The sequence below is a fragment of the Pithys albifrons genome, chromosome 16, assembly GCF_047495875.1.
Source record: "Pithys albifrons albifrons isolate INPA30051 chromosome 16, PitAlb_v1, whole genome shotgun sequence".
Lineage (NCBI taxonomy): Eukaryota > Metazoa > Chordata > Aves > Passeriformes > Thamnophilidae > Pithys > Pithys albifrons.
The window spans coordinates 3,410,290-3,429,578 of NC_092473.1; the positions used below are offsets into that span (position 1 = coordinate 3,410,290).

Here is a 19,289-nt window from a genome sequence, read left to right on the forward strand (position 1 = left end):
TTAGGCTGGATAACAGTGCTACAAAACATTGGTCCTTCTAGATTTTCTGCAAACTGCACAACAGAAATTACAAAGGATAGAAACTATTGTTCCATAAGAAAATATTTACACATCTGTTTTACAGCCCCAGAAGTACCCTAGATCATTTTAAGGAGACAGGAACAACCCATGTAATCAATAGTGGATAAAAAATTATAGTTCCATATATCCAGAAATAGGGAATGAAATTATTTATCTTTTTTACTGCCCCAGAATCATCCTAGATTGCTTTAAGGGGACAAGAATAGTCCACATCCTTTGTGCTGGGTTTGACAAAGACAGTAACAGACCTCTACAGCAGAGTTTCAGAGCCCACCTTACCTCCAGTGCTGAGTGGCAGGGGGTGTTTTGTTAAGAAGGTTTGGAGTCTTGCTGTCAGTCCATTTTCAGAAACTGTATTTTCCTAAGACAATACAGGTTTAAAAAAGGTGATATGCAAAAGGAGTGTATTGGTGTTAACAACACTATGCATTATATCCTATGAGTAGTGTTGGAAAGAAATTTGCAGCATAAAGGAAAAGATCCCTGGCTGAAATGCTGAACTCATTTGTCTTATTGCTACCACATATTAGAATGTCTCCAGAGCTTTTCTTAAATCATACTGTAATGACCACTAGATTATGAAGGTTAGAACTTCAGCAAATCTCCTCAATTTTAAAAGGAGTCATTACTGGAAAAGAAATGCTTGATTCTTTCATTGCTACAGAATTTGCTGCAAACCATTTTTTCAAAGCGTTTTACTTTCCAAAGGAATTTCTAAAAAGCACAAAACAGAAATGCAAACACAAACATTGATTAAATACCTCCTACATCATATTTTATGCAACTCAAATCTGAGCCTGAACTGATTGCAATGTATTGGGAGTTTTGCCATTCTCTCAAAACCCATTTCTCTTGTGTAGAGTTCACTGGGGGCAGAAATTGGTCATAGATGTGGAGAGGAAAGCAGAGACTGAAGAACTGCTGGAGGCCTTGCTAATGCTGAACACCAAGGTGACTGAACAGCAAATGAAATTAGGAGTGAAATGATTCTGCCTGAGGGGAAAAAATTAGCAACTCCAATTTTACATACACTGATAGGCTCTGATTTGACCAATGCTTAGGGGAGGGTAATTGCAGCCAGTTTTGTCAAAGTCCCTGTTCAGTGCTTGGTGATGGTGAAAAAGCAAAGGAAATGGATGGAATTCATAGGGAGGAAAAGCAACACTATGCAGCTGTAAAAATCCACTGGTTTTCCACCTTAAAAGGGATATAGTAGAACTATGTTAAAGAAAGGCAAAAATGATTACAGGCAGGACAGGCTCCATGCTGGGAATAGTTGATATCAGTCTTGAAAAAAGAAGATGATAATGGGAAACATAAGAGATGTTTAGAAAAATCAAGTGAAACAAAAAAGGTAATAGAAAATAGTATTTTTTCACAGCTTCCCTTAGTACTACAGTTATTAGGGAGCTTAAAGCAGCCAGAGGAAGTGGGGACACATAATGGTTCTTGGAAATGCTCTGCTGCATGAGGTTGGGGATGGAAAAGATTTACATGTGCTCAAAACACAGGCACATTAATGGTAGGGGAAAAAAGCTATTAACTGCTTTGAAACATCAGCTCCAGATTTAGAAAGGCCAAAGTTTGCAGACAGCTGGGAGAATATTCTGAGCAAACATCCCCTGCTCTTACAACCTTCTATCACAGACAAGACATTAGCCAGAAGAGGGATGGCCATTCTCATTTGCATATGTTGGGCTCCCTATTTAAATTTTTGTTTTTACTTTGGTGCATATGTATTTCCTTGTTCTGGAGGTCTAAGTTTTTATCTGACAAGTTCTACATTCCAGAAGGGCAAGAGGTACCACCAAATAATCTAAACTGCTTGGTCAATAAAGTATTTTTCCTTTGGTTGAATGTACTAAAAATTTACTATCAAATTCAGTTTTCAGATAAAATTCATGTCCAATTCTTTCACTGACTTCAGTACCAAGATTTAATAACATTCAGCATTCCTTTCTTTCCAGTGATGCAAAGCCTTACTGAGACACATCACTGAGAAAACATGACACAATAAGATTTTAGTATCAGCATCTCAACCTTAAGAATATTAAAATTTGGAAAAGTCACTCCAGTGTCAATATTTGAAAATACCCACCTTCCTGGGCTCATTGATGATGTAGCTTGTCCAGATCCAGTTGCGTTTTAGATGCCCATAAAAGCTGGAATCCAGACCTGCAGCTCCCAACCCATCTCCAGGGATGGATCCATCATCCACCACCTCTCGGCTGCCCCTGCCAGCAAGAGGAACAGAATACACAGCTCACTGTTCTGCACCCAGTGCCTGCTCAGCTGCTCTCAAGGGATGTGTGTGCCATTGCAGAACTCTCCCCTTGCTCTTCCAAGTTAGGGCAACATGACATCATCAAGTGAATCCCAAAACTGTTTCTTGACCTTAAGGATGTTGCACTGATCTCCAGCCTAATTGTAAGTAAACAGCAGGCATCCAATTTGAAAGATTTCTTGCCATACAATAGAGATCATATGCAGAAGCTGACAACAGAATTTTTTCCATCAGCAAGGATCAGTGGAATTGGGTTCCCTCAACTCCATTAATTTTTTTAAGATAACCCGTTGTATTTACCTGTAGCACTGAACTAACTGAAAATGCTTTTAAACTTATCATTTATTAAAGTAGAATAGAATATTGACAAAGCTAAACCACAGTGCACAACACAATATAAAGAGTTTAACTGGTGTCCTGCATGGCTATCCAGGTTGTGCTTAGGCAGAAGATGGAATGCTCCAGAGATCACTTCCAGATCACAGTGTACACCAACACCATAATAGAAATTAATCTGTAAACAATTACAGCCAAGACAGCCCAGAAGGACAGAATCCAGAATGGGACACTGGGCAGCTACTGAAGCTACTTGAGATATCATGATATAAAGCTCAGGAACAAAGAATCTTGAAAGTTATTACCCTTTGCATTAGTTGTATTTAGGAAGCCCTCCTTCCCTCTGAGCTTCCCCAGGACTCTTGCAACACACATCTGTACTGCTTAGGAAGGAAATCCAAATCTGCCTGTCCCTTTCTCCAGCATAAAAACCTGCTTGGTAAAGTTACTTAGAAACAACTACATGTCCTTTTAACCTGATACCCTCTGAATGACACAGAAACAGCCCTCAACACCCAGCTGAGGTGCTCGAGCCTGAACTGCTTTCCCTGCTGAGTAACACCCCTCACCCTTACAGCTCTTTCTGCCCTCCCCCTTCCAGCAGCACAGCAGGGCTGAGTGACATACGTGGTGTATTCCAGCATGGCACACTTTCGCTCCAGGTTGTGTTTATTCACTGCTGACTCCTGTTCCACTTCCATGTCCAGTGCAGTCTCCTCCTCTTGCAGGTTTGTTCTCTTGGACCGAGGACAGCGAACAACTCCTGCACACACCAACAGGTCTGACCCTCAGCAGGAGGAGTCAGACTTCAACCCACTTTCCCTGCACCCTGCTGTGGCAAACCATTGCTCCCAAACAGCACATTTTTACTCCTCCTCCATACAACGTGCTACCTGCTCACAGAAAGGGCTATTGCCAACTGTGATACTTCTAAGCTATCACAGAATCACAGACTATTCTGAGTTGGAAGGGACCCACAAGGATCATTGAGTCCAACTCTTTAGTCAATGGCCCACATAGGGGATTGAACCCATGACCTTGGCATTATTACAACCAAGTTTTTTAACCAACTGAGCTAATCCATTGCCAATTGTGATACTTCTAATAGGGCAGCAGTGCTTTGCCATGAACTTATTACCAAATGTGATACTTCCAACAGGGCAGCAGTGCTTTGCCATGAACTCTGCTCTGAGAATTTGAAGAGGGATCACAACTTCATAGAATGATACAGAGTTCACAGCTAATTTTTTGACACACAGGGCAACCTCACAAGAGAACAAAACATTGGAAGTGACGAAACAGAGCCTGCCTGTCTTTGGAAAGGAGGAGGAATTGTGGCATGCCCAGAAGAAACAGCAAAGGTGCTAAGGAGGCCCAGTTGTGCCATACCCAGGGGTGTGTTCAGGCAGACACACTGCAGATCTAACCAGTAGTTCTCCACGTCCTGCAGGGTGTTGAGCACGTACAGGCGCCGCTCGAAGGGGCGGCTGCTCCGCGCCAGGTTGTAGTGCAGGTCACAGGTGGTGGTGTCAACAACCACAGCATTTCTCTTCACATACACAAACACCTGCCAAACACAGCATAGTTCAGGCTGGGAGATAAAAATCATTGAAACTGCCTAATTTACAGGACACACAATCTAGCTCAGGACTGGCTGGCATTTTCTGTCTATGCTGTTTTGAGACAGTACTCTCAGAGAAGACACACCCATTCCCACCCTATTGCATTGTATTCCCATGTTTCCCTTGACAGCAATCCAGAAATTTCCTTTCTAGATTTAGAGCAGTTTGTTTTCCCTGTCATGCACAGGATATTCCAAGTTTCCACAGCGTGACTATTTCCTACAAGTCCTCGTTCAGGATTTGCATAGATGTGTTTGGGAGCCCAATTATCTTTCTTAGCCTCATTAAGTACATATATTGGGTCTGCTTTCTCCTTTGCATGTGCTATTTATAAAAAGATGCATACGAATGTCATTATTTTACTCTCATCAGCGACTCTGTTCCGTGTCAGACATTCGAAGCCTGACACCTTGATGGATAAGAGGGTGGAATGCTCATTTTTCATTAAGTCTTGCCAAGCTGAAACCTCCTGGATCATTACTGTGGGCAGCATTCAGCATTACACATTTGAGTCGTGTCCTTCCTGAGAAAGGGGCAAAATTATCTGCACAACATGCATTATGTCACTTGCATCTGGCAGGTTTGCACATACATCTGAGACATAATTATTTCACTGAATTATTTAAGGTAATTACAAACCTCAAATCTCAAATCTTGCATTTATTTCACTAGAAAAAAAAATCCATGAAGAATAATTCCTATTTTTGTCTACATTACCTGGTCTTTGTCTTGAAACTTCTCTGTTGGGCCAAACTGCAGCAGTCCCATGTAACATAACCTCTGAAAGTTTTCTATCACTGAGAAGACATACCTCCTGCAGCAATAATAGGAGTATTACAATTAGTACTCATAAAAACAGTAAAAATGATACCAGAAAACACAACATTTTCATGCAGCATTTTCATGCAGAAACCACTGACTTGTAGAATTTCTGAAGTGGTATTTTTGCTTGAATTGTCAGCCTATGTAAAAAATTAGCTTTGCCCACATTTAACTTCACTCAGGTCAAATTACAAGTAGTTTAATGGGAGTTGTATTTTGGCAGGAGTTTTCTCTGAAGGGCAGAAAGATCAAGCCTAGAAATACGGAAGCAAATTTGGTTGACTGAGAAGTTTCAGTAAATGGATGGTTAAAGAGACATGTCATACTGTTTTGAAGAAACCTCCCAGATGGAGCCTGCAGATTAAAAAACCCCATAAATCCAGTTTCCTTGCAGGAGATTAGGAATTACACACCTGGGCTGACCATGAGCCTTGGCAGCTGATATTACCCAGCCCTGTTCCCTCACCAATGGCACATTTGCAGGTGTGTAAAATGTCATATAAGCCTCCAGTGATCCAAATCCAAACAGTTAGCAATGACTTTCTGGGGAAAATAACATGGTGCTTTTGATTTCACACATCCACATCACTTTCCTTTAGTGTTGTTTTCCCTTCCTATCTTCAGCCCAGTCTCAATTTTTCAATCTCCTGGATGAGGAATGGCAAACCATGGCAGGCATGGCACTGAGAGCATGAGGAGAACCTGAATGGTGTGTATGAGAGGCAGGAACTGGGAAATGTGGCACCTTCTGAAAGATTTATGAAGGACAGCAACACTTAGACCCTATTAAATCCCGAATTTAGCAGCAGTCAGGAGCGTGTTTTATACAGAAGCAACATCCTGCTGCTGAGTTATGAAGGACAGAACCTCTCAGCACTCAAACACTGCCTGACAGCATACATGAATATTGTTTATTAGTTTCTTATTACCTTCTAGTTGAGAGAGAAAAATACAATTTGGCACACTGTTCTTTGAAGACTGATGATCCTTGTCTTAAGGACCAAAGCTCCCTTTGACACAAACAGGAAATAACTGAGAAAACAATCAGCCACTGCTGTTTCCTCTCTAGAGCCACTTTGACTCATCTACTTACCTTTTGTAGAGGAGCTGCTGCCGGACTGACCTTGGAAGAAATCTGATCAAAGTGTGCTTTTTCAGAGGATCATTTAAAAAATCTTCCAGACCTTCCACCTAGAATTATTGTAGAAGTTAATTAAAATGAAAATAAAAGTAATTACAATAAAATATAACTATGCTTTAAAGTATAAAGCTTTGCTACCAGAACTGTCTACTAAAATATTTTCTAAGCAAATGTTACTGCTTTTGTAAAATGCTTAAACATTATTCTTGTTAATCAACGAGGCAGAAGAGTCAGTGAGGTTATCACAAGCCCTTGGCAGAATATTAGCTTAAGAATTGGCAGTATTACAGGGCTATAATTATTTTTTCAGTGTGTCTGTAAAAGCACCTACTTTTTCTGTAAAAGACAGAAGTGTCTCCTCTCCAGGGTCTAGTTTTGTTAAAAAACAGACTAAGGGGATATTTGTTTCAGCCACAGGCACAGTTGACAGCATCACACTTTAAAAGAAAACAAGAAACCACCATACCTTGTAGCTGACTTGTACCACCTGAACAAAGACTGAGAGAGGCAAGGAGAGAAGGATGTCACTGACAAGAGCCCATCCAAACCCGAAATCCCTGTGAACCGGGAGGGGAGGGATGTGGCGCATCCACGACAGCTCATCCACGTACACTGGGAACAAGGAGAGGGCTCAGACTCACACAGCACAAACCAAGGGTTCTACTCTGAGTGTTCAAGCAGAACACAATTGGCTGGCTGTTCATCGTCTGGAAATCTAAAATGACCTGAAAATTCTCTAACCCAATGATTTCCAATCCTGCTTGCAGTAGACTTGTACCTATTTTTCAGTGTTGAACCACGGCAAAGTCTGTAGCAAAGTCAGGATGTGCCACTTCTTACCTCTTTGATGAGACAACTCCATTTCAGTCTCCTTTGCAGAGATCTCAGGATTCCCCACAGTTGTCCCAATTTCTAAGGTCCCATCTGGTTGTGCTTCAATTACAGCTGCATTCTCATCCAGCCCTTGACTGCTATTTTTCTTCTCACCATCAGGACTTCCTTTTTGCTGTGTTCCCTTTAAAGGGTGTCCATAAATTAAGTACCAGAGGAACATGTGGACCACTCTTAAGCGGGGCATTTTGGGAAGAAAGCCAAGAGAACGCCCAAGTCCTGGAACTGGAAGGGAGGATTAAGTACCAAACAAAAATAAAAAGAGGATTAGAACAGGAGAAATGGCTACCTGTGCAAAACTAATGTGAAGAAAGCTGGAAGGAAAGATGGGCAGTTGACAGTAAACATAATTTAAAAGCAGTAAAGAAGTAGAAGTGAATACAAATACTCTATAACTTTTAAAAAAAGGAAGCAGCTAAGAAAACATTGGATAGTGAGATGGCTTTAATGTAAATCCAATTTTTCTGCTAGGAGAAGAAAAAACCCCACTTGTAACTTAGAAGAGCCCAATACCTGAAAATTATTATTATAATAAATGTGAAAGTGTAAGATGCCAGAAGAGCTGAAGTTGGCTGTACCTGTAACAGGGCGATAGTTTTTTAGCTGTGTCATGCTCATTTTTTCATCAGTTTTTCTTGCCCGACTATTATCAGCTTTACAGGAGCTTTCTTGGGTTTCTCCCGAATCAGGAACTGCCTCTTGCCCCAGGTTTTCTTCCTCACCATGGTCCTGTGATGCTGGTGTCTGAGAAACTTTAATCCTGTATCAGAACCACACAGAACTTTGGTAAGAATTAAGCAGAGTTCAATTCCTCCTTTCCTGACTTCAGGAGATATTCAGCACGTTGGCTCATCTTTGCGCTTCCCTTTCTCTGTTGCCAAGGAATATATTTTTCTTTTGCTTACCTTGAGGTCATTTCCTCTGCAAGTTTTTGCATTGATAGATAACCCAAGTTCCCCCCAGGCCATCCCACCCATCCCTCCCATCCCTGTGACTTGCCTGTTGGAGATTCGGAACCGCACCTGCTCTATGGCACTTCTTACCAGGGGATCACTGGGGCTCACTGAGGGATGCACAACAAACTCCACCTGTCCAGAACACAAACCAAAGGCATTTATGGAGATACTGGCTCTCAATCAGCTGCATAAATTATCTGAGATTAACAGTTAATTAGCAGTAGCCACAAAGGATGAATCCTGTGAAGGTTTAATAACTCACAGAACATTAACACTTTTGGATGAAAACTCCTATTGCTAGTTTGCATTGAACGAGAGGCCAGAGCACATGCTCTTGGTGCCAATAAACAGTTAATAACATATCTACAAGCCTCAGGATTTGGGAGTTTTAAAACCTCAAGTATTTGGGGAACAAACATTTTGACTTGTAAATATTAGGCTGAGAGGGATAAATGAAAAGCCAGACCCTGTAAGGCCAAACTAATACATATTGCTGCTGAAAGTTCACACACAATTCAGAGACTGGTAAAATGTTTTATATGCCCTACAGTAATTGTGCAGCAGGTAATTTTCAGGAGACTCAATTTCCTGCTTATTTCACACTAGAGGAAGTGACAAGTCTCACCTTTTCAACCACAAACATTTTACTTCCACAAACCTCATTAACAGTGGATTTTTGTTTTAAAATTAAACAGAACAGGTTCTATAAATTTCACCTCATTTTCATACACTCTTGGCTTTCAAAAGGGCTTTAAACAGAATTATGGTGCAGCCTGACAGAGCAGGGAGAGAACCATGAACCACACAACTGATAAGCAGCAGAACCTCTCAGAAGGGAGATTCAGGGACTTTGATCTCTGGACTACTCCTTGGTCTCACAATTATCTGTAGCACAGTAATTGAAAGCAGTGATCTGGTTTTCACAATAGCTTAGCTTGAGACATGAACCTTCTGGGTAGCTTGATTGTGGGTTCTGCTGCAAGAAGTGAAGTCATGCACACACTTCAGTTAAAAGGCCAGAACATTCTGATAAATCAGCAGGCTGTGAGAAAAGCTGGTGCTGCTGCCAGGGTTTGTGCAGTCACCTTTTTACTGATGCCATCCTGAATGACTGTGGTGCGGTAGAGCCTCAGGAGTCCTTCCCGCACCAGCTTCTGCACCAGCCGCACAATGGACTTCTTGCAGCACTTAGTGGAGACACCTTCTTGCTTCTCCTGATCCATGATCATTTTCTGAAGTCTAGAAGATGCAAAAAATACCTGGCATTTTAGGGCCAGCAGTGCTCAGACTGCCTAAGCAGTTTGTTAGAGGATGTGGGGTGAGTGGATGTTTCCCTACTTGGAGCAATTCCTGCTCTCTTTTCGTTTTTGCTGTAGGCAGCTGCTAACTTTGCTCTACATTTCAGCTCCAGTTTCTTTGTTCTCAAGCTTTCCCTTGTCAGGGGAGAACTGCTGTTCTGATGACAGTGAACTCTCAATGCCTGATTTCTCTGTGCATGGCTATAGTGCAATTATGAATTCAGCCACCCTAAGGTCAGGAAAACCTACAGCTTTTTTAGGTGGTGGTTAAACATATGCAGTCTGTACTTGGAGTTGTGAGCTCAGTTCAGCTTGAGGCAGAAAAGGTCTACTCAGTGGCATTCAGAGCTCAGAAACTCCTCATGCATTCACAACACAGATATAGGTACACATATCCCATCCCTTGGAGCCAGTTCCCTTCTTCCCTTGCTGGAGCTGGCAGGAGTGTGCTGCCTGTTCTCATGCACTTCTTCACAAATGCCCCAAACCCTAATGCTGGACCTTTTCAATCCTGGGAAGTCAATTCTGAAAAAGATCTGTAAGGGTAGTAAGGGAATGAGGCAATAATTGAATGTACACATGGACTTCACCTTTCCTGAAAAACTACCACATCCTGGTAACTAACACAGGGAATGCAACACCAGCAAATTTCCTTGGCAGAGACTGGACTTCCACTGATTTTGAGGGAACCTGTGAGTGACCTGCTGGCAGCACTGAAAGAGACAGCAGAGACCTGAAATATCTTCCAAGCCTGCCCTTGTGACTCAATCCATCAGCGACAAGGCTGGTGCCAGATGAGGCTCCAATTTTACAACACTATAACTAAATGAGGTGACAAAAGGTTTCAAAATTCTCAGAGCAGAGGAAGGCCATGATTTCTTACTAAACCCCTACAGCAAGGAGTCCTGTGTGCACTGACATGCCAGGATCTCCTGTGCTGACACAGAAGACGGATGGTGCAATCCTATTTGTGACAAGACAGTACTGCCAATCTGGGACTCCAGCACAGCACCAGAATTCCCACTTCTCTTTTGAGGTGAAATCTGAAAAAGCTGAAAGACATTATAACATTTAGGGAACTATCTTTAGTCCAGACAAGACATCAGGAGAAGACAGACAACCATACCTCACAAAACTGCAGAAAAGCAAACTTTGAGGACCCTGCTAGAAGGCCAGTGACCAGCAGTGAGAGACATGAGCCTCTACAGTCCATGACAGCACAACACACAATTTTTGAAATGATGCAGAGATAAAACTTATGCAGATGACACAATCCTCGAGCAGAAAAGTGCTGAATGTGATGCCCCAAGCACTGGCATACTGCAAGTGAATAAAAAAGTTCTCTGATCTCTATTTATGGGACATACACTGCATAAAGTACACTTGTGTAGTTATCTGCAGAGAACTCTTGCCTGCAAACAACTGATTAACTTCCTCCATGCCTTCCATGTACCACTCTCTCCAACATTACAGCATATAGTGCTATCAGGTACAAGAAAAGCCAAAATGGAGTAAGCACACAGGGCTTCCACTACTGGAAAGCACCAGCCCCCCTTGTCAGAGTGTATCTCACTGGGCTGTTTGACTGATGGGCCATCAACCACATTGTGGGTGTGGGTGTGTGTGGTGTGGGTGTGAGTATGGGTGTGGGTGTGTGTGGAGGGGGAAGGGATGGGTTGAACCTCACAGAGGTGGGGTGGTGTCATATCCCTCATGGCAGGGCCCTGGAACCCATATGGGGAAGCACCAGAAAGGCTGTTGGTCACAAGCAGCTGAGGAAAACTGTAACACACTAAACTATAAGCCCCGGGAGTTCAGACTGGCTCAGATTGGTAGAGAAAGTGATAATACTGCCCATCACCCTGGCCTGGAACCCCAGAGAGGCCAGTGTGGGGGTTGGCCATAGGGACCAGAGCAGATAAAACCAAAGGCGTATGTTTGCCATGTGTCATAGCCCTGCCATGGGGACTTGTGAGAGCTGGTCTTCCACAAGGTTCCAGTGGTAGCTGAATCTGATCTGTCTCTCTCCTTCTCTCTTCTTGCTCCCTCTGCTCTTCTTTCTTTGCTCCTCTCTTGATGCTTTGAGTGGCTTGGACCTGGAGAGCTTGCACTTTGACTTAAGTGTTGTGGAGGGACTGGATTCTGACTTAAGTGTCGTGGATTAGCATGTGCTGGGTCAGTATTGTGGTGCAATGTTTTGTCTGGCTGGTGTGGTGCCCTTTGGAACTTCTGCCAAGCTCCCTTATTTTCTCCCCTAAATAACCCATCAAAACACCCCTTGGGAACAAGCCTGTGGCTCATTCTCTTGATGCTCTCAGGAGGTATTTGTGGTAGTTTGGGCTTTAGTTTTAGCTAGGCCTCAAATTAGCAGGCTAGATTAGGAGAGACAGGTATTGCCTGACTAAGTGACCAAAGAGATATTTCATACCAGATGATGCAAACCTAAGATATGACTGCAGGGGTGGGAGGTGTTTGGTCAGTTCCATCATGCCTGAAGTAAAGGCAGGACACTCTGCAGCTGTCCTGCTGAAGTGGGCCTTGCTGCTGCCGCTGCCACTACTTGCGTTTTGTTTGAATTCAGGGAAGCAGAGACATTTTGTTGTTATACTTTCTGTTTCTAGCAAGGTGTCTTTTAAGGTGCTTATAGATCTAGAGTGATAGAATCTCTTTTCCATGGGGAATGGGAAGTTATTTCTTATTATTTCTAACTTGTGTGTGTGTTATATTGTAGTTACTCTTAATTTCCTTTTCTCTGTATAAATATACATAGTTTAAGCATAAACCTAGTCTGAAGGGTTTTTTTCACTTCTCCCTTTTCTTGGCTGGAGGGAAGAAAGGTGACTCTGTATTGGGCAGTTGGCATTTTGCCAGCCCAACCCAAGACAGTACTACAGCCCCCCTACCCATGTTTTAAAGCCCAGCTGCTGGCTGGCACTCACGTGAAGAGGCTCTCGATGAGCCGCAGGTTGCGCATGGCCTCCACGATGAGGTTGCGCCTCTTCAGCAGCCGGTACGTCTCGTGGGACTTCTCCACTGCTGCAGCTCTGGGACGCTTCTTCTTCTTCAGCCCACGGGCCTTCTAGTGCCCAGCATGGACAAAAAAAAAAAGGATGTCAACTGGCCAATGTTTTCAGCCCAGTGTTGGCTCCTCACACAGTAACAGCCAAGGAATTCAGAGTTTTCATGGATTTATTTGTAACAAAGTAGTCAGATGAAGATTATCTTTTAGCTCCCCTTCACAGGCAGGGAGACAGAGCAGAAGACATGCAGCACTTGTGTGCTACTTAAGTAATGACACACATCCAGTCAAAACAGAATTTGGAGAACAACAGGAAACTAACCCAGAACTGCAATTTGGACATCTACCTTCCCACCCCCTGGAATAATTTTCACTCATAACTACAGTGCAGCCAAAAGATTAATGTACTTTAAAAACAAAATTAAAAAAACCCACCAAAATTCCACAAATAAATACAAAAACTGTAGCTTGAAGTCTTGCTATGAACATACATAACTGAGCCCAGCATCCCAACAAGAAGATATTAGGACAGGTGATCTTACCTTGGGATCTTCAAGTCTGACTTCTTCCACCACAGCCACATCCCCATCTTCATCAGTGGAATGAGTACAGGTGGAAAGACTGGACTCCTGCTTTAGGGTTTCCAAAGTAGAACTCTCTCCTGAAATGTTGTCTGGGAGCTCATCAGGGTCTTCAAGAATTTGAGGGGAGGGCAGTTTCTTCCCCCGAGACTTCACAGCTGTTGGCTTTGAGCCTGGTTTGAGAGCAAAAAGCTTTGTAACTGTTCTGCTCTCCCTGTTCAGCTTCTGCCTCTCTAAGAGCCATTGCCCATCCACCCAGGTAGCTGTACTTAAAAGCACTCTGCTGCATTTTCCACGTATTCCACTCTGCTGGAAGCAGTGGTTTCACCATGAAAAGCTGCATTCAGCCTCCAAAAGTACAGTTAAAAAAAAAAAGAAGTGAACTCCATGTCATCAAATAATTCTCTCCATGTTAAAGCCTTTTCACAGCCAGATATGGAAGACCACGAAGGGCCAGAGTAGCTGATCCAGAAAATGCTACCTGAAGAGAGCAGAGTTTCTGTCCCAAAGATTCTCCAGTTCTGCAAGAAACCTGACTTTTCTGACTCAAAGCAGAACAAGAACAAAGATTTAGTATTACTCCAGAGATAATCTACGTAAGAAATGGAGCTTGTTCTCCTCTCTTCCCTTTGAGTTTAACAACACAAATTCAAATAGTTAAAATTAATAAAATAACCTCCTTTTTAAAATATGTCCCCAAAAGGCTGACAGTATTCACAGTGAAGTGTTCCAAATAATTAAAAAAGCAATAAATTTCAGGGGACAAGACATTTTTGTTACAATGTGCTTAGGTAAGGAAGGCTGTGGGTCAAGTCATCCAAAGCCAACTCTGCCTGAAGTTACTGCCCTTGTCTGGTCCCAGCCAAGAAGTCAGTATTTACATGTACTCATCCTACTTGAAGGTTTGCACCAGTACATGAACATTCATTTTGCACAGATTCTAAGGCTCCATACCAGACATTTCCAACTGACAAAAACTGCTAAAAGGGGAAGAATTTTTATATGTTACAGTTTTAAAATAAAAGTTAATGGGCTGGCCTGTCAGCTCCTGTGCTGTTTCCCACACCTAAGATGACATTTGCATATCCAATGGAGGAATGAAACTGCTTTTTTAATGAGAGGCACAACCCACCTTTATTCTTAGTGAGGAAGAAATAAAATATTTCAAGAGAGACAAAGCATGTCCAAATCCCTTTTGAAGTCTTCAGGGACTTTAAAAACTAAAGCTCCACTAAGTTGGTGCTTTCTGACGAGCACAGCCTGAGTTTGAAAATATTTTTAAAAAGCCCATGACAAATTCCTTGTCGGTTCATCCCTGAACATCCAAGGCAGATAAAAGTATTACCCAAGGATGGTTTTTCAGCAGCTTATGCCAACCTGTCTCCTACCTACCATGGGCTTCCCACTGTGCTTGGTTTCAGCCCCACAGTCCTTCCACCTCCCTTGCAGCAGTTCTGGAATTTGTCTGACCCTCTGCAGGATCATGTCAGCCCTTCAAGCCAACAGAAAAATACCCTGAATATCCAAGGAGCACACTGCATGAGCCCATTTCACTCACACAGGGACAAGGGGAGACATGGCACAAGGGAAGGAAGGGCAGATTGTCTTCTTGGTGATCAATGATAGGCAGAAATACTACTTGGCACACAGACACCAGAGCACACTTCAGCCCTGAGAGTCTCCAGAGATTCCCACACCTGGTGTCCCAAAGCATAACAACTTGGGGAGGAAAGCAGGGAAAGAATCAAGTGAGGGAAAGAATCAAGTGAGTGTAAAAATAAATATATGACCAAAAACTTTAGTGGACACTAATACCATATTATTTTTAGTTTAATAACAGGATCCATAAGAAAAATGCAGGGTTCTCTCCAAATTCCAAAATCATGATCTACCTTTAGCTGGTGTTGATGGATGGGCATCATCTTGGAAACTTGATTTCACCAGAGAACCAGAGTTGGCCTTCTGCCCTTTTCTTCTCTTCTTGCCACCTTTCCCTTCCTCTTCATTGTCAGACTCTGAGACCAAAGTATCATCTTCTCCAGGGGACACATCTTCCACAGGTGGGGAATCTTCAGGCACTAGAGCCAAAGTCACTGTAGCCAACTGCTCACTCCTGGCCTTCTCCCTCTCAAACTGACGGTTTAAATCACTCTCCTCTGCGAGAACGTGGGAAACGTACTTTGTTGTCCTTTGCCGACCTTCATCCTCCATAAAACCCTAAGCAAACAGTTGGAATGTTATTTTACCACCTTAATTCTTCATTCCTGAAGTGTTCTCCAGCACCAACAGTGGCAAAATTTTCTACCTGTTCTTCCCTCACATAAAAAATATCATGTTAGTCTTTATTTTAGTAAGTAACAAAAATGCCACAAAACTTAACATACAGAAATTGAAAGAAATTCTGTGCTTGAAAAGCAAACAAATCTGCATTACCTGCTCAGTAGAACAAAACACCTACATATGTGGGATGTGGAAAAGTCTAAGGCAGAACAAACTATATATATTCAGACTGGAAATCAAATTTTTCCAGGAAAAAAAGAGTCTGTGAAGTAACTGCAATGCAGAAGGTGCCCAAGTGACTCACTCGAGGAGCTGCTGCTGCCGCCCTGTCTGCTACAACAGGTGCTTCCAGAGATCTGGAATCTCAAACACTTCACCAACCAAAAAGGGAAGATTTCATCTTCACAGCTGACTAGGGAAAAGTATGTTTAAGATATTTCAATGATTTACATAATTTGTTTGTTTTTAACTTTTACAGAACTTTTGACCAAATGACAAGATCTATGTCAACAAATCTTCCCTTGAGGGAACAGGGCAATTATCTTGCCCTTGTAGAAAGGGGTAAATGGGTGCATGTAAGAAATGACAGCTGGATTTGCCTTGTGAAATGAAAAAAATATTCAAATATCTGGAAATAAAAAGTTTAATCACCTTATTCTTTACAAAAGTAACTGTTTTGTTCTGGAATTTACTGATACTTTCAAAAAGCAAGTAGATTAATGATTTTAAATAGACAGAGGGTCATTGAAAAAGAAGATCTTGCAAAATAGAAGTTTGCTTCATTTTTGACTACAAGACAAGTGGATACTCTGAGTTGAGAGCCAATTATGCTGATGCCCATGAAGTCCCAGCCTCCAGGTCATGCCTGACCACAGGGAATGGCTCAGCCAGGTTGCTGAGGAAAGGCTGAGCAGGGCTGAGGCCACTTTCTCTGCCCTGTCTCTTTGTGGAAGGCAGGTCTTTATTAATTAGGCACCCAGTTACAAACCGATGTAAAATACTTGTTCATCTGGGTCAGCGAACTACTAAATGTCAGGCATTTACTCAGGACTGAGTAAAGCAAAGGGAAGCTACAGGAGCAGGAATATTCCAGTGCAACAATTAGGTCCAGCCTTCAATCTTACCAGGACTCTCCCACTGCTGATTCTCAAATCACTGCTCCTTCCAACGTTTGAAGTTAACAATGTTATAATGTATTTCTACAGTACCCACAATTGTATCTTCAGTTTCAGTAAGTGCCTAAAATGTTTCATTTCAGCCTTACCTTGACAACTTTGTACCTGTCCAGAAGGCGACAGAGCATCCTTGCTTCCAGCTTCCCCACATTCATGGCCAAGCCAATTTCTGCCTGAGAAATTCCTTTGGTTCCTCTACTTTCAACTGTTTCAGAAAGCAAAACAAAAAAAGTATCTCAAGGAAATAATCCGACTGAATTATATATACATATATTTGTGTATACATTAATATTTGCTCTGAACAACCACATATGCCACAATATTAAATTTAAGATTCCCCATTAATAAAGGTATTTTCACAGACATATAATCTCAGTCAAAACACAATTTTACATGAAGCAGTGACCAGAAGAATGAAGTCTGGAGGCAACAGCCTCAAAACAGAAGCAGGGATGAATTTTTGTCCTGACAGCTTTCCACAATTAGATATTTATTTCTCCATTTTGAAAATAAAAGACAGAAGAATAAGGAGCACTGTTTTCCCCAGCATCTTTTCTCATCCCACCACAACACCCTGATTCTGTCACACTTGGTTTTTTGGGGTGGCAATAAATAGTTGATAAGCTCCCAGGATGGGCTAAGGGGTGGCAGCACCTCCAGTCTAATCTGGATATGAAGGTCATTTTGCTATGAAAAATTCACACTTTCTGATACAAAAGCAACCAGAACTTGAAAATATCACAATATACACATTTCTTGTATACATACAAAGAGTGAGAAAATAATTGGAAAAGTCTTAGGGTGTCTAACTATGTCACCTACTTAGCTCATAGGCCTGGGTGAGCATGTCCCTTTCACAAACAATATCCACAGGCTGAACAGTTTTTGTGATCTCTTCATCATCATCATGATAATCTTCAATTTTCTTCTGAAATACCTTAAGAAGTTTAAGGCAACGGACCATGACATCAGTCCCTGTGAAAAATGAATGTTAGTGACAACTCCTAACAAAATGCATTTTATTTCTTTCAGCAACATGAAGAAGTTGCAGTGCAATGGGGAACAAACAGCTGAAGAAAACTGGCTATTTCTAGGAAAGGTTTGCAACAGCTTTTCCCTATATGTGAATTTCTGAAGTGCTCCAAACCTTCACATCTGTGTCAATTCTAGGACTGCCCAGTAGGAGAAATTTCAACAGCACAAATAAATCAATGGAGGGATTAAGTGTTGATCCCCAGTATTATTTCTGTAGAACACATATTTGACTGTAAGATCACTCACTGGGTATAAACCTGTTTCTTTTTACAAGGACAGAACACACTGCTGCCCAGAAGCCACAAGATTCTCACACAAGATTTGATTCCACATCTTAATATGTCACTGTCCACTAGCTGTGCTGTAGGAACTCTCCACTCACTGGGAGCTCACAGCAAAGAAGGGCAGAGGGGGGACAGGTGGCTTCAGGAGAGCTGTACAGACCCTGCTCCCTGACACAAGAATGACCTGCTCTCACCAGTGCCATTGAGCTCCTGCTGAACCATTTCAGAGACCAGTGGTAAACCAGAACCAGGTTATTGTGCACTGCCAGCTTAGCAAGTTGCAGTGATTCAGCAGCTACTGCAGAAGCAGCCACTTCATCCTACAGCAGTGGGTGGAACATCCACAGCCATCTCTGTTCCTCTGGTGCAGCTGTGACAGTGCCAGGTGAAAGCTTTAGCTGAAATCACTCAGGTTTCAGCTGATGAATTTCATCCTATGTATATGTATGAGCAGTTACTGATGTCCAGCTGACACCAAGTTAACCCACAGCCCTTTCACCATGTGACTGAGCTCCAGGGCAGATGATTCCATTACTTTCCTTGACCTGAATCTTTTCCCTAAGATGCTGCTTAGGATAGTAATTAAGTGCTGACATTTTGGTAGGGCTGCAGGCACTGTTGTAATATCCTTTGTATTTGTACAGCCCATTAATTTTCAATTGAAGCAGTATTTGAAAAAACAAACAAAAAACCCACAAAAAAATCCCCCAAAACAAACGAATTCTTTTCCTTTTAGCTCTTCCTGTCCAGTAATGTTCTTCTCACAGCAGATGCTCTGGTTTCATCCACAGTGTGTCCCACATATTTCTATCTGCTTTCCTGTATAACTCCAGAGATTAAACTATCTTGATCTCTGATGAAAATCAGCTATTATTAATTCATCCTCCTTTAATACCTAGTGTTTTGAAGGCATTTTTGTGGATTTTCAGCTTTTACATCTGTAAGATGGAATTACCATTCAAGTGAAAGATTCATCAAGTGGCATTTTTCATGGCAAACTTAAGCAGTAAGTGCAGCTGCTGTTCTACCAATCTCTGACAGAACATAAAACATCACTGCCTCAGGGGCTGCCACCAAGTTTGTAACTGGACTTGTATTTCCCTGTCTTCTAAGTAAATACCTTAATAGGAAGTTAAATGTTTTTACTACTGACTATAAACTGTCTTTTAGGAGTAGTATTTAGTCTTCTGAGTTTTATTTGCAAGTGTTTTCAGCTCAGTAGAACATCTCAGAAACTCAAGTCAGTAGGAGGAATATAAACAAATATAACCAGGTGCAATGCTGCTCACAGGTTGTGTAAGACAGAACCAAGGGTTTGGTCAATGCCAATGCTAAATGGTGTGACTAAAGGGCATGTAAGTCTATAAAGGTCATATAAGAAGCTGTCATACAACCAGTGCATGTTGAGGCACTTGCTCAAACCAGGACTACATTAACTATGCACAATACACACTTTGTAAACCATCTGATGATACTTTTCCCCA

The 19,289-nt window shown here is 42.1% G+C and overlaps 1 protein-coding gene across 2 annotated transcripts in view; it reads right to left on the reverse strand.

The window, feature by feature from the left end:
• GTF3C1 (general transcription factor IIIC subunit 1) overlaps positions 1-19,289 on the reverse strand; it is a 40,501-nt gene that overhangs the window by 15,522 nt on the left and 5,690 nt on the right. Inside the window, exons 7-22 of one of the 2 annotated variants that reach the window (XM_071571462.1) lie at positions 17,309-17,461; positions 16,576-16,691; positions 14,924-15,248; positions 12,993-13,204; positions 12,371-12,510; positions 9,219-9,372; positions 8,177-8,265; positions 7,756-7,937; positions 7,127-7,402; positions 6,753-6,898; positions 6,239-6,336; positions 5,041-5,137; positions 4,091-4,268; positions 3,329-3,464; positions 2,180-2,315; positions 361-442 (exon numbers count right to left, since the gene is read on the reverse strand). In XM_071571462.1, coding sequence (XP_071427563.1) covers positions 361-442; positions 2,180-2,315; positions 3,329-3,464; positions 4,091-4,268; positions 5,041-5,137; positions 6,239-6,336; positions 6,753-6,898; positions 7,127-7,402; positions 7,756-7,937; positions 8,177-8,265; positions 9,219-9,372; positions 12,371-12,510; positions 12,993-13,204; positions 14,924-15,248; positions 16,576-16,691; positions 17,309-17,461 — 2,520 coding nt within the window. The remainder of the gene's footprint in view (positions 1-360; positions 443-2,179; positions 2,316-3,328; positions 3,465-4,090; positions 4,269-5,040; positions 5,138-6,238; positions 6,337-6,752; positions 6,899-7,126; positions 7,403-7,755; positions 7,938-8,176; positions 8,266-9,218; positions 9,373-12,370; positions 12,511-12,992; positions 13,205-14,923; positions 15,249-16,575; positions 16,692-17,308; positions 17,462-19,289) is intronic. The other variant, XM_071571463.1, reaches the window with a different exon arrangement.